Genomic DNA, 12,922 nt, shown 5'->3' with positions numbered 1-12,922 from the left:
TATGGAGGGGCAACTACAATAAATATAATCAAGATGCCGATATGGCAGCCTCGTGTATCCACTTGCTCCTCATGACGCCTATGTATGCGGCACCGTATGGAAGGGGTTAATACAATCATACAAAATGCAGACAAGAGATACATCCCTAGAGGCAACAGAAAATCACACAACCCCAACTTCACACCAGAAATCCAAGGCCTCATCAGACAACGAGACACACTTAAACACAATACCCCCACACCTATCCCACAAAACATAGCAGATCAAATACAAACACTAAACACTGTGATTGCCAATAAAATACACGAACAAAAAACACAAAATTGGCAAAACTTTTTCAATACACTTGATCACAAAACAAACACCATCAAATTGTACAAAACAGCATTACACTATCCAACAGTAGCACAACACGCTCTCATGCAGCAATAATCACAATAACAGACAATCTACCCTCAAACAGACAATAAGCAAACACACTCTTAAATAATTTTGCACAGACAAGCCATTTCACTTCTCACCCTGACGACCGACGCACTATTCGACGTAAGAAAGACTTTCCCACAGACTCAGACTATACTCGTACACCCTTCATAGACAGTCAGACAAAACTCATAATACATAATCTCAAGCACTCATCTGCCTGTGGCCCTGATAACATAAGTAACATCCACCTAAAACACATTGGACCACAAGATATACATGCACTCACAAACATTGCAAACTACAGCTATTCACACAACACTATACCCGACATCTGGAAGCATGGTAAAATAATCACCATTCCAAAACCGAACAAAGACCCAACAATCCCAACATCGCACCACCCAATCACACTTCTCTGCACCCCCTCTAAAGTCATTGAACGCCTAATACTTCAACTTGTCACACCGTTTATTCCCCTAGCTGACTCACAACACGGTTTTAGGCCACTACACTCCACAAACACTCTTCTGATAAACCTCACACAAAGAATTTTAGATGGCATCAATTCAGATAGGCTCCACCACAAAACACTTCTTATAACATTAGACATTAGTAAAACTTTTGATGCTATCCCCCGCCACAACCTAACAAATAATATATATATATAAGACAGACATGCACAATAACACCAAAAGATGGCTGGCCAATTATCTGGCAGGTAGGAATGCTTACTTGTCATATAATGGCCAATCATCGCACATCAGAAACATTAAGAATGGAGTACCACAGGGCTCTGTTCTATCCCCCACACTCTTTAATCTATACATGCATGACTTACCCACACCAGACACCTCAGAAATACAAATCTCTTCCTACGCAGACGACATAACAATCACATGCACACATCGTAACACAAAGCTGCAGAAATAATCCAGCCATACCTTGATACACTCAATGAAAATTCTTTCAAACAACACATCACAAACATAAAAAACAAATGCACACCTAGACTTAATACACTGAAGTCAATCGCTGGAACAACATATGGACAAAACAAAGAAACTAATACAACAATATACAAGCAATGCATACGCTCAGTGATGAATTATGCGAGTCCTGCATGGGCTCCTAATCTCAGTGAGACACACCACAACACCCTTCAAATCATACAAAACAAAGCCCTAAAAACAATTACAGGCTGCACAAATACAAATCCTACAGACCATTTACACCATGAAACAAAAGTCCTCAAACTCAAGGACCACCTCGACATGAGAGGCACTCAAACACATCACACCCGCTACACTACATAGCAGAACACCCACACACACCAAGAAACATTAAAACAACACCCAAAGACCTGTATCACACACAGATACTCTCTTCTCTTCCTCCACAATCACCAAATACCAGCCACCGGAAACATATTCATAATCATATCACTCACCGCTCCATTAACACACTGAAAGACAACACACTGCTGCATGCCAGACCCCCTAATATCCACCCTTCTGAATCCTCTCTCCCACAAAAGGACAGAGTCCACCTGGCCAGACTGCGGTGTGGCCACCACCCAGCACTTCTAAGCTACCAGAAGAGGCTGGATGACAGCATTGTGAACAGCTGCCCAGGATGTAACTCTTAACCCCATACCATACAACACAGAATGGAAGACTGCATTATACACAATCATGCACGCAAACAACACAACATACACTCTATAAAGGATTTGTGGGAAAACCCAGTTTCGGCTATAGCATTCCTTGGGGAGACGGGACTGTTCGGACAGACAGTCTAGGGAACGACAACAACAACAACTACAACAAGCTAATCCCTCTGAAACTACTACATTCACACTTGTCCCCTTTTCCCTTGTAAAGAGGAACTATACAGGCACTCCTCCAGTCCTCCGGCATTCTACCCTCTCTCCAGCAAACATTAAATAACCTCACCAGCCAGTCCACCATCACTGTACCTCCCTTTTTCAGACATTCTGCATGGCATCCATCCAGACCAGGTGCCTTACCTGCTCTCATCATCTTAACTGCCTTCACTTCATCCTTTGTTATTTCTCCTCCATTTTCCTCACTCATCACGGTCGTTTTCTTAGCATTTCCCACTGCAGCTATCTTTCCCTCCCTATCCTCCTTCACATTTAGCAACTCCCTAAAATATTCTGCCCATCTTCCCCTTACTGCCTTCTCTTCCATTATCATCTTTCCATCTGCTCCTTTTACCTTTTCTTCTCTACTTGATTCGCCTCCTCTTCCTCTCTTAATTTCTTTCCAAAACATCTTTTTATTATTTTCAAAATTTTCTGTCATACTCTTACCCCATTTCACATCTGCTCTGCTCTTTGACTCCTTTATCTTTTGCTTTACTTCTCTTTTCTTTGTACCTCTCGTATGACTCCCTTGTCCTATTTTGTAACCAATCTGTGAAAGCTCGCTTCTTCTCTTCTACAACCTTCTTTGTTTCCTTATCCCACCATTCACTACCCTTCCTTCTATTTCCTCCTGTCCTTCTTGTTCCACACACCATCCTTGCACACTTTATGACTCCCTCCTTGAACCATCCCCATTCCTCCACACCTAGCTCTACTCTATCCTTCACTCCCTCCCACTCCTCCTTCAGCTTCTTCTTGTACTCCTTCTCCTTTTCCTTTTCATTTAAAGAGTTCACTCTAAGAACCTCCCTACCTTTTGTCCCTTTCCTCTTTCTCCATCTATCCTCCACTCTCAACTTACCTTCCACCAGAAAATGATCTGATATTCCCCCACCCTCTCCCCTTAGCACATGTACATCCTTAACTCTTCCTATCATAATCCTATTAACCACTACATAATCCATTAACGCTCTATCTATCACCCCTCCACCACCCTCTCCCATGTGTACTTATGCTTGACTTTCTTCCGAAACACTGTATTTGCTATCATCAACTCTCTAGACACATTTCCACCATCAACTCTCCACTACGATTCTTTCCTGGAACTCCACATTTCCCAACCACTCCATCAATTGGACCATTTCCTACCCTAGCATTAAGGTCTCCCAGTACTATCACATTGACATTTCTCCCTAAATCCTCTATGCACTCATTAAAATCTATCCAAAAGGCCTCCCTTTCTTCTACACTCTTCTCACTGCCAGGCCCATATGCACTTACAAAGACCCACATCTCCTTTCCCAGTTTCACCTTCATCCACATTATCCTTGAGGAAACCTCCTTCCACTCCACTACATGTTTACCTGTCTCTTCACTGACTAGAATAACCACCCCTTCCCTCCCTCGCCCTCTCTTCACTCCTGATAACCTCCCACTTACACTCCCAAACTTACACTCACCCTTCCCTTTCAACTTAGATTCACTCAAAGCCAACACATCCATCTTTCTTCTCACAAACATACCCTTTTACTCTCATCTGTACCACATCCACGCACATTAAAAGACCCAAATCTTAGGGTGCTGTTCGGAAAACTCCCAGACCCTCTTATGCCTTTACTTTTTCGTTTAGGAATGTCCCCTGTGGGGCTACAAGGAGAAGGATGCCTAGTCCCAATCCCTGTCCCTTTCTTCTCGCCTCTTACGATCCAAGTGGGAATTACTTGGTGGCAGTATTCTTTTCCTCCACCAATTTTATTAGTAATTGGTATATATGTATAAGAGAAGAAGAGAGAAGGAGTTTGAATGTGTTTGAGATGAGGTGTCTGAGAAGTATGATGGGGGTTACTAGGCTAGATAGAGTGAGAAATGAGGAGGTGAGGAGGAGAACAGGGGTGGAAAAGGAGCTGGGAGATAGGGTTGATGAAAGAATATTAGGATGGTTTGGACACATGGAAAGAATGAGTGAAGAAAGACTAGTAAAAGAGGTATGGAAGGCAGATGTGGAGGGAGTGAAGATGAGGGGACGTCCTAGGATGAGGTGGATGGATGGGGGTGAAGGGGGCTTTGAGGAAGAGGGGAATGTCTGTTGAGGAAGGACGGGAGAGGACAGAAGACAGGGGTGAATGGAGAATGGTTGTATATGGATGATGTTGTGATTGCATGAGGTGGGGGTGAGGTAGTATGTGTGAGAAAAATTTGATGCAGCCCGAAGGGATTTCTCCCCGTCTTCTCCTTTTATGCAATGGGGGGATGGAGAGGGGGGGTCGCCGATTTAATGAAGCAGCCTTGCTGTGGATGTGCTGTGTCTTGCGACACTGCTTCCGACCCAGAGCAGTGGACAAGGTGCAGGGATGACCCGTCATCCAGGAGGTACTCAGATAAGAGGGAGGGTGGAGGGGTGTGGAGTGTATTTAGGGATGGAATGGGTGGGAATGATTTTATGCCTTTCCCTTTTTGGCTACCTCCCTAGTAAGGTGGAAAAAGCCTTGGTATATGTATGATGTATGTATGTATATATGTCTTCATTATTTACATACATACATACATATACCAAAGTCTTTTCTCCCTTACATGGGGGGTAGCCAAAAAGAAAAAGGCATAGAAATCACTCCCACCCATTTCATTTCCTATATATTCCACTCCCCTCCACCCTCCTCCCTCCCTCCTATCTTGGTACCTCCCACAGTGCCTTCCTGTCTACCCTGTTGTAAGCCTTTTCCAGATCCATAAAAGCCCAAAAAACATCCTTACCTTTTCCTATAGCTTTCTCACATATCTGTCTTACCACAAAAATCTGATCTACACATCCCCTACCTGTCCTAAACCCACACTGTTCCTCTCCTAATCCTCTCAATCAAGACCCTCCCATAAGCCTTCCCAACTACACTCAACAAGCTGATCCCTCTGTAGCTACTACACTCACACTTTCCTTTGTAAAGTGAAACGATACAGGCACTCCTCCAGTCCTTTGGCACTCTACCCTATCTTAAACAAACATTAAATAATCTCACCAGCCATTCCACCATCACTGTACCTCCTTTCTTCAGACATTCTGCATGGCATCCATCCAACCGAGGTGCCTTACCTGTTCTCATCATCTTAACAGCTGCTTTCACTTCATCCTTCCCTATTTCTCGTCCATTTTCCTCACTCATCACTCTCATTTTCTTAGCACTTCCCACTGCAACTACCTCTCCCTCCCTATCCTCCACATTTAGCAACTCCCTAAAATACTCTGCCCACCTTCCTCTTACTGCCTTCTCTTCCATTATCATCTCTCCATCTGCACCTTTTACCTTTTCTTCTCTACTTGATTCGCCTCCTCTTCCTCTTTTAATTTCCTTCCAAAACATCCTTTTATTACTTTCATTTTTTCTGTCATACTCTTTCCCCATTTCACATTTGCTCTCTTTGTTTCCTTTATCTTCTGCTTAACTTCCTTTCTCTTTACTTTGTACCTCTCATACAATTCCCTCATCCTAATTTGTTGCCAATCTATGAATGCCTGCTTCTTCTCTTCTACACCCTTCTTTGCTTCCTCATCCCACCACTCACTACCCTTCCATCTTTTTCCTCCCACCCTCCTTGTTCCACACACCATCTTTGCACACCTTATGACTCCCTCCTTGAACCATCCCCATTCCTCCTCCACTTCTAGTTCTACTCTATTCTATACTCTCTCCCACTCCTCAACTTCTTCTTATACTCATTCTCCTTTTTTTCCTCATTTAAGCAGTTCACTCTAAGTACCTCCCTACCTTCTGCCCTTTTCCTCTTTCTCCACCTATTCTCCACTCTCAATTTACCTTCCACCAGGAAATGATCGGATATTCCCCCACTCTCTCCCCTTAGCACATGTACATCCTTAACTCTTTCTACCATACTCCTGGTCACCACTATATAGTCCATTAATGCTCTTTCTGCCACCCTTCCATCCACCACCCTCTCCCATGTGTACTTATGCTTGACTTTCTTCTTAAACACTGTATTTGCTATCATCAACTCTCTTTCAAGACAAATCTCCACCATCAATTCTTCACTACAATTTTTACCTGGAACTCCATACTTCCCAATCACTCCGTCAATTGGTTCATTTCCTACCCTAGCATTTAGGTCTCCCAATACAACTACATTGACATTTCTCCCTAATCCCTCTATGCACTCATTTATATCTACCCAAAAATCCTCCCTTTCCTCTACGCTCTTCTCACTACCAGGCCCATACGCACCCACATCTCCTTTCCCAGCTTCACCTTCATCCACATCAACCTTGATGACACCTCCTTCCACTCCACTACCCACTTACTTATCTCTGCACTTACTAGTATAGCCACCCCTTCTCTCCCTTGTCCCCTCTTCACTCCTGAGTACCTCCCAGCTACACTCCCAAACTTACAGTTGCCCTTTCCTTTCATTTTAGTTTCACTCAAAGTCAGTACATCCATCTTTCTTCTCACAAACATACTACCTATTTCTTCCCTTTTACTCTCATCTGTACCACATCCACGCACATTAAAAGACCCAAACCTTAGGGTACTGGTTGGAAAACTCCCAGACCCTCTTATGTCTTTACTTTCTTTTTTAGGAATGTCCCCTTTTGGGGCTACAGGTGGTAGGACTCCTAATCCCATCCCTGTCCCTTTTTTGTCACCTTTTACGACTCAAGTGGAAACACTTGGTGGCAGTATTCTTTTGCCCCCACCACAGGGTAGGTAGGTGAAAAAAGAAAATGAAGATTCAGAGAAATGGAACAGGACAGTAACAAGGGGTTGGGGGACAGCATAATGGAGGGACAGTCGTAGTGTAAAAGTGTCATTATTTCTCTATGTACAGAGTTTTTCTCTATCAGAAGACAAAATGATGTGTGGCTCTGGTCCATAGGGGCACCCCATATAGACCCTAAAGTATCAACTGCATGCTACTTTGCCACAATAACATGCAGCCAATACCCCTAGACGGGTAGTAAATAGTAAATATTTTTCATGCTTAAGACTAACCCTTCACTGTATGGATTTCAACCTAATGTAACTATTACCTGTTAAGTTAGACTACTGTAAGTTCATGAGGTTCATCTGCCAAATAAATACTGCACATTTTTCATTGACAATTGATACATATTTTTGTCATAATTGTTTACTGGTATTAACCCCTTCGATATGATGACTCCTACGTAGGCATCATGAGGAGCAAGTGGGTACGCGAGGATGCTGATGTCGGCGTCTTAATTATGTATATTGTAGTTGTACCTGCGAGAAATAAGGAAGGATGAAGTGAAGGCAGTTGTTAAGATGATGAAAGCAGTAAAGGCACCTGGTCTGGATGGATGCCATGCAGAATGTCTAAAAAAAGGAGGTACAGTGATGGTGGACTGGCTGGTGAGGTTATTTAATGTTTGCTGGAGAGAGGGTAGAGTGCTGGAGGACTGGAGGAGTGCCTGTATAGTTCCACTTTACAAGGGAAAAGGGGACAAGTGTGAATGTAGTAGTTTCAGAGGGATTAGCTTGTTAAGTGTAGTTGGGAAGGCTTATGGGAGGATCTTGATTGAGAGGATTAGGAGAGGAACAGAGGGAGTAATTGGTGAGGAACAGTGTGGATTTAGGACGGGTAGAGGTTGTGTAGATCAGATCTTTGTGGTAAGACAGATATGTGAGAAAGCTATAGGAAAGGGGAAGGATGTTTTTTGGGCCTTTATGGACCTGGAAAAGGCTTACGACAGGGTAGACAGAAAGGCACTGTGGGAGGTTATGCAGATATATGGGATAGGAGGAAAGCTTCTAGGAGCTGTCAAGAGTTTTTATGAGAGTAGTAGAGCTTGTGTCAGGATTAGAAATGGAGAGAGTGAGTGGTTTGAGGTAAAGGTGGGACTTCGTCAAGGATGTGTTATGTCGCCCTGGCTGTTCAACTTATACATGGATGGGGTAGTGCGAGAGGTAAATACAAGGGTAGTGGGTCAGGGATTGGAGATGGTTAAAGAAAGTGGAGAAAAGTGGAAGGTGAGCCAGCTGTTGTTTGCAGACGCCGCTGCGCTTGTGGCAGGATCGGAGGAGGGACTGAGGAAGTTGGTGACAGAGTTTGGGAGAGTATGTGATAGAAGAAAGCTAAAGATAAATGTGGGTAAAAGTAAGGTGATGAGATGTACAAGGGGTGAAAGTGGAAGTTGTCTGGAAGTGAGTATTAAGGGAGAGCGACTGGAGGAAGTGGATAGTTTTAGATACTTGGGTGCAAATGTGGCAGGAAAAGTGGAGGTAGAATGTAGATTGAGAGAAGTGAGTAAATGCCTTGGTGGATTAAAGAGTGTAATGAGGAATAGACATTTGGGAATGGATGCTAAGAGGAGACTATGTGAAGGAGTGATTGTGCCAACAGCACTGTATGGGGCAGAAACATGGAACATAAGAGAGGAAGAGAGAAGGAGTTTGAATGTGTTTGAGATGAGGTGTCTGAGAAGTATAATGGGGTTACTAGGCTAGATAGAGTGAGAAATGAGGAGGTGAGGAGGAGAACAGGGGTGGAAAGGGGGTTAGGAGATAGGGTTGATGAAAAAGTATTAGGATGGTTTGGACATATGGAAAGAATGAGTGAAGAAAGACTAGTAAATGAGGTATGGAAGGCAGATGTGGAGGGAGTGAACATGAAGGGACGTCCTAGTATAAGGTGGATGGATGGGGTGAAAGGGGCTTTGGGGAAGAGGGGAATCTCTGTTGAAGAAGGAAGGGAGAGGACAGAAGACAGGGGTGAATGGAGAATGGTTGTATATGGATGATGTTGTGATGCATGAGGTGGAATGGGCGGGGGGGATGGGGGGGTGAGGTAGTATGTGTGAGCAATTTTTGACGCAGCCCAAAGGAATTTCTCCCCGTCTTCTCCTTTATGCATGGGGGGACGGAGAGGGGGGGTCGCCGATTTAATGAAGCCCTTGCTGTGGATGTGCTGTGTCTTGCAACACTGCTTCTGACCCAGGGCAGTGGACAAGGTGCAGGGGTGACCCGTCATCCAGGAGGTGCTAAGATGAGAGGGAGGGTGGAGGGGTGTGGAGTGTATTCAGGATGGAATGGGTGGGAATGATTTTATGCCTTTTCCTTTTTGTCTACCTCCCTTGTAAGGGGGAAAAAGCCTTGGTATATGTATGTATGTACCTGTGTGACCCCCATACTCTGTAAACTGGCTTCATCATATTTTCACGGGTGAAAGAGAACGAGCAATACAGCGGTAACTTTATTTTTGATAATGCGAGTATTATGACGCAACATTGCACGTCTGGCAGCTAATGCTGCCCGCGAGATTTTGGTCCGTATTGAAAGGGTTAAATAGTAAATATTTTTCATATTTGAGGATAAGAGTTGCTTCTAGCCCTTCTCATAATAACAGATTTCATCCTAACAAAACTGTTACTCATGTATAGGTTGACCACCATTTTTTCATATAAAAATTTGGCCTTTTAAATTCGACCTGTACACAAGTATATACAGTATTGTAAAATTTCAGCACATATATGAGCTGCTTTATACATTTGTAGTCCCAGTCATTGTTTTTGTTTAGACATGACAAAAGATTGAATTGGATTATAATTTATGTCATTCAGTGAATGTATTTTTATTATAGGTTCATCTATTGGAAGGCCTCACAATCAGTTTGCCACAGCATGTACAACTGGAAGGACAAAGACAGCTTCTTGAGTTGTTGTGGTACTTAAGTGTCAGAGCCACAACACCTAGTATACAGTTTTGTGCTGCAGTTCTTCAGGCAACCTTGATAAATAAAATGAAGCCTGGTATGTATATGTTTACCTAATTGTAGTATACTGGAAAGGAACAATGCTCACTGGGTCCTGTTTCCTATTCTTTAAATTTTTATCATACATAGACTTCAACTCATGTATAGTTCCAATTTAATCTGTATCCTTGATTTCCAATTATCATATTTAGATTTGAACTCGTGTATTGTTTGAACTTGAGCTAAATCACTTTCTAAGCTATTCCAAGTATTTATGCACCTATATGGAAAACTGTATTTGTTCCCATGACCTTTTTAAAGCCCTCCCATCTTAGATCAGATCTCTTCTATCAATACAGTGTATCCCCTTTAGTGATTTGAATACTGTAATCATATCACCACTTTCTCTTCCGTCTTTCCTCATATGATTTATCTGCCAGACTGGGGACCAGTTCGGTTGTTGCCCTTTGTATTCTCTCTATCTTCCTTATGTTTTCACTCTCTGTGTGGACCATACTACTGACCCATAGTCTAGTGTTGGATCAGTGTTTTGATCCCCCCCCCCCCATCATCTCTTCATTCATATAGTGAAAAGCCACTTTAATCTTTTGCATTAGTCTGTACGTCTCTCCCACAATCCTGCTGATGTCTGTCTTTTGTTAACGCCCCCAAATCATTCTTCTTTTTTGCTTATGTAATGGATTCACTTTCCAAGTAATAGTTGAAGGATGATCTTTTGCCACTATAACCCATTTCTGGGCCTTTTTTTCTAGTATTGAAACTCATTTTCCATACTTGACTCCATGCAAAAGTAGTTTCTGGATGGTTTCTTTTCAATAGTCTACCATCCTCCTTGTTTTTCACTCTTCTCATGGTTTTTCTGTCATCTGCAAACATGATGGCATAGCTTGTTCTTTCCATCATTAACATAGACAAGAAACATTATTGGTGCAAGCACTGAACCTTGTGAAATTCTGCTAGTTACTGCTCTCCATCTTGACATCTTATCCTTTACTACTGTCCTTAATTATCTTTCCTTCAAAAATATTCTCATCCATTCTAGTAGTTTGCCTTTCAGTCCTCCAACATGCTCCAGTCTCCACATAAGTCAACTGTGAGGTACTTTATCAAATGCGTTCTCTATGTTGAGGTACACAGTCCACTCACCCCTCTCTCTCTTGCTTTGCATCAATCACTTGAGTAAAAGATTAACCCCTTCACTCCGGGCCAAAATCTCGCAGGCAGCATTAGCTGCCAGACGTGTGATGTTGCATCATGATACTCTCATTATAAAAAATAAAGTAACCCCTGTATTGCTCGTTCTCTTTCATCCGTGAATTTTGATAACCATAGAAAATATGATGAAGTCAGTTTACAGAGTATGGGAGTCTTGCAGGTACAACTACAATAAATATAATCAAGACGCTGATATGGCAGCCTCGCGTACCCACTCGCTCCTCATGACGCCTATGTAGGCATCCGTATGGAAAGGGTCAAAAGGTTTAAAACACATGACCTTCCAGACAGCAAAAATGATGACTGTCCCAGCGTCTTCAAAGATGAAAAACATGACTACAAAGTTTGTTACACCCAAGGAATAATTTTTGGCAAACTATGAAGAGAACAAAAACAACTTTATCTACGCACCAAAGTATCTATAAAGGGAGATTGTAGCACTCCCCAAAAATACATACATATACCAAGGCCTTTTCCCCCTTACAAGGGAGGTAGCCAAAAAACAAAGGCATAAAATCCACTCTCACCCATCTCAAAAAATAACATCAAGAAATATGATAAAGGAGTGTTAATCCAAGCTAAAGATATAAGACAGGCAAGTGCTCCAGTGGGCTGCATCTAAAAGATGAAAATTTCTCAATAGTAGAAGGAAAGCAGGAGGCCTGGGTTGTATTGAGCTGGAAGGTTGTGGTTGTCTGAAATGGTATAGTGTGTTATTAGTGTCTGCTGAACGAAAATGGAAGGGAATCAGAGTTGAACAAGGAAAAGTAGCAGTGAGATAAACCTGAATGTCAACACGAGCACAGAGTCCTCTAGCAACACAAAACTGAAGCTTAATGTAAACAGAGGCCTTGAAACTCCAAGGCAGTTCCAAAAAATAAGTGATGATAAACCTTTTTCTGGATTTGGTAAGTATGAGAGAAAAAACTTGGAGTCAAATCATAGACATAGACAGAAAAACAGATGAATTTTAGCAAGAGTTCATGGGATAAAAGAGTCATGGATCTAAAGAAAGAGATTATGAATCTAAGAAAGGAATACCTTGAAGTAAACAAAGAAATGTGTGATTTAAAGAAAAAGAATGTTGAAATAAATAATGAGCTAAGTACATACATACATAAACCAAGGATTTTTCCCCCTTACAAGGGAGGTAGCCAAAAAGGAAAAGGCATAAAATCATTCCCACCCATTCCATCCCTGAATACACTTCACACCCCTCCACACTCCCTCTTATCTTAGCACCTCCAGGATGATGGGTCATCCCTGCACCTTGTCCACTGCCCTGGGTCAGAAGCAGTGTCGCAAGACACAGCACATCCACAGCAAGGCCTTCGTTAAATTGGCGACCCCCCCTCTCTGTCCCCCCATGCATAAAAGGAGAAGATGGGGAGAAATCCCTTCAGGCTGTGTCAAATTTTGCTCACACATACTATGTGGTGGACAAGTCCCCCACATGTGCTTCGACGCAGTATTTTGTCTTATAGCATCGCCGCCGCAGAAATGGAATTGACCAGGAATGGATATTGTGTGTAGAAGTAGCTAGCCTTCGGCCTTATATTAATTGTGTGTAGTTTAAGTCTATAGTACACCTGTACTACATGCATTTGTATCCTCTTGAAAGCACAACCTAAGCCCTGCCGAGCCATGTTTCGGTCAGGATGG

At 42.7% G+C, this 12,922-nt stretch overlaps 1 protein-coding gene across 6 annotated transcripts in view; it reads left to right on the top strand.

Moving 5' to 3' along the window:
- Window positions 1-12,922, top strand: part of Mms19 (MMS19 nucleotide excision repair protein) — a 514,253-nt gene that overhangs the window by 319,122 nt on the left and 182,209 nt on the right. For all 6 annotated transcript variants that reach the window (XR_012967332.1, XM_076202916.1, XM_076202918.1 and 3 more), the window contains one exon: window positions 9,914-10,082. Coding sequence is in view for 5 of the 6 variants with exons in the window: in XM_076202916.1 (XP_076059031.1) it covers window positions 9,914-10,082 (169 nt within the window). In the remaining variant the exon portion in view is untranslated. The remainder of the gene's footprint in view (window positions 1-9,913; window positions 10,083-12,922) is intronic.

Source organism: Oratosquilla oratoria, chromosome 19, assembly GCF_046742065.1.
Source record: "Oratosquilla oratoria isolate Oo_2021 chromosome 19, ASM4674206v1, whole genome shotgun sequence".
In the NCBI taxonomy this organism is placed as follows: Eukaryota; Metazoa; Arthropoda; class Malacostraca; order Stomatopoda; family Squillidae; genus Oratosquilla; species Oratosquilla oratoria.
This window is presented reverse-complemented; position numbering and strand designations above follow the sequence as displayed.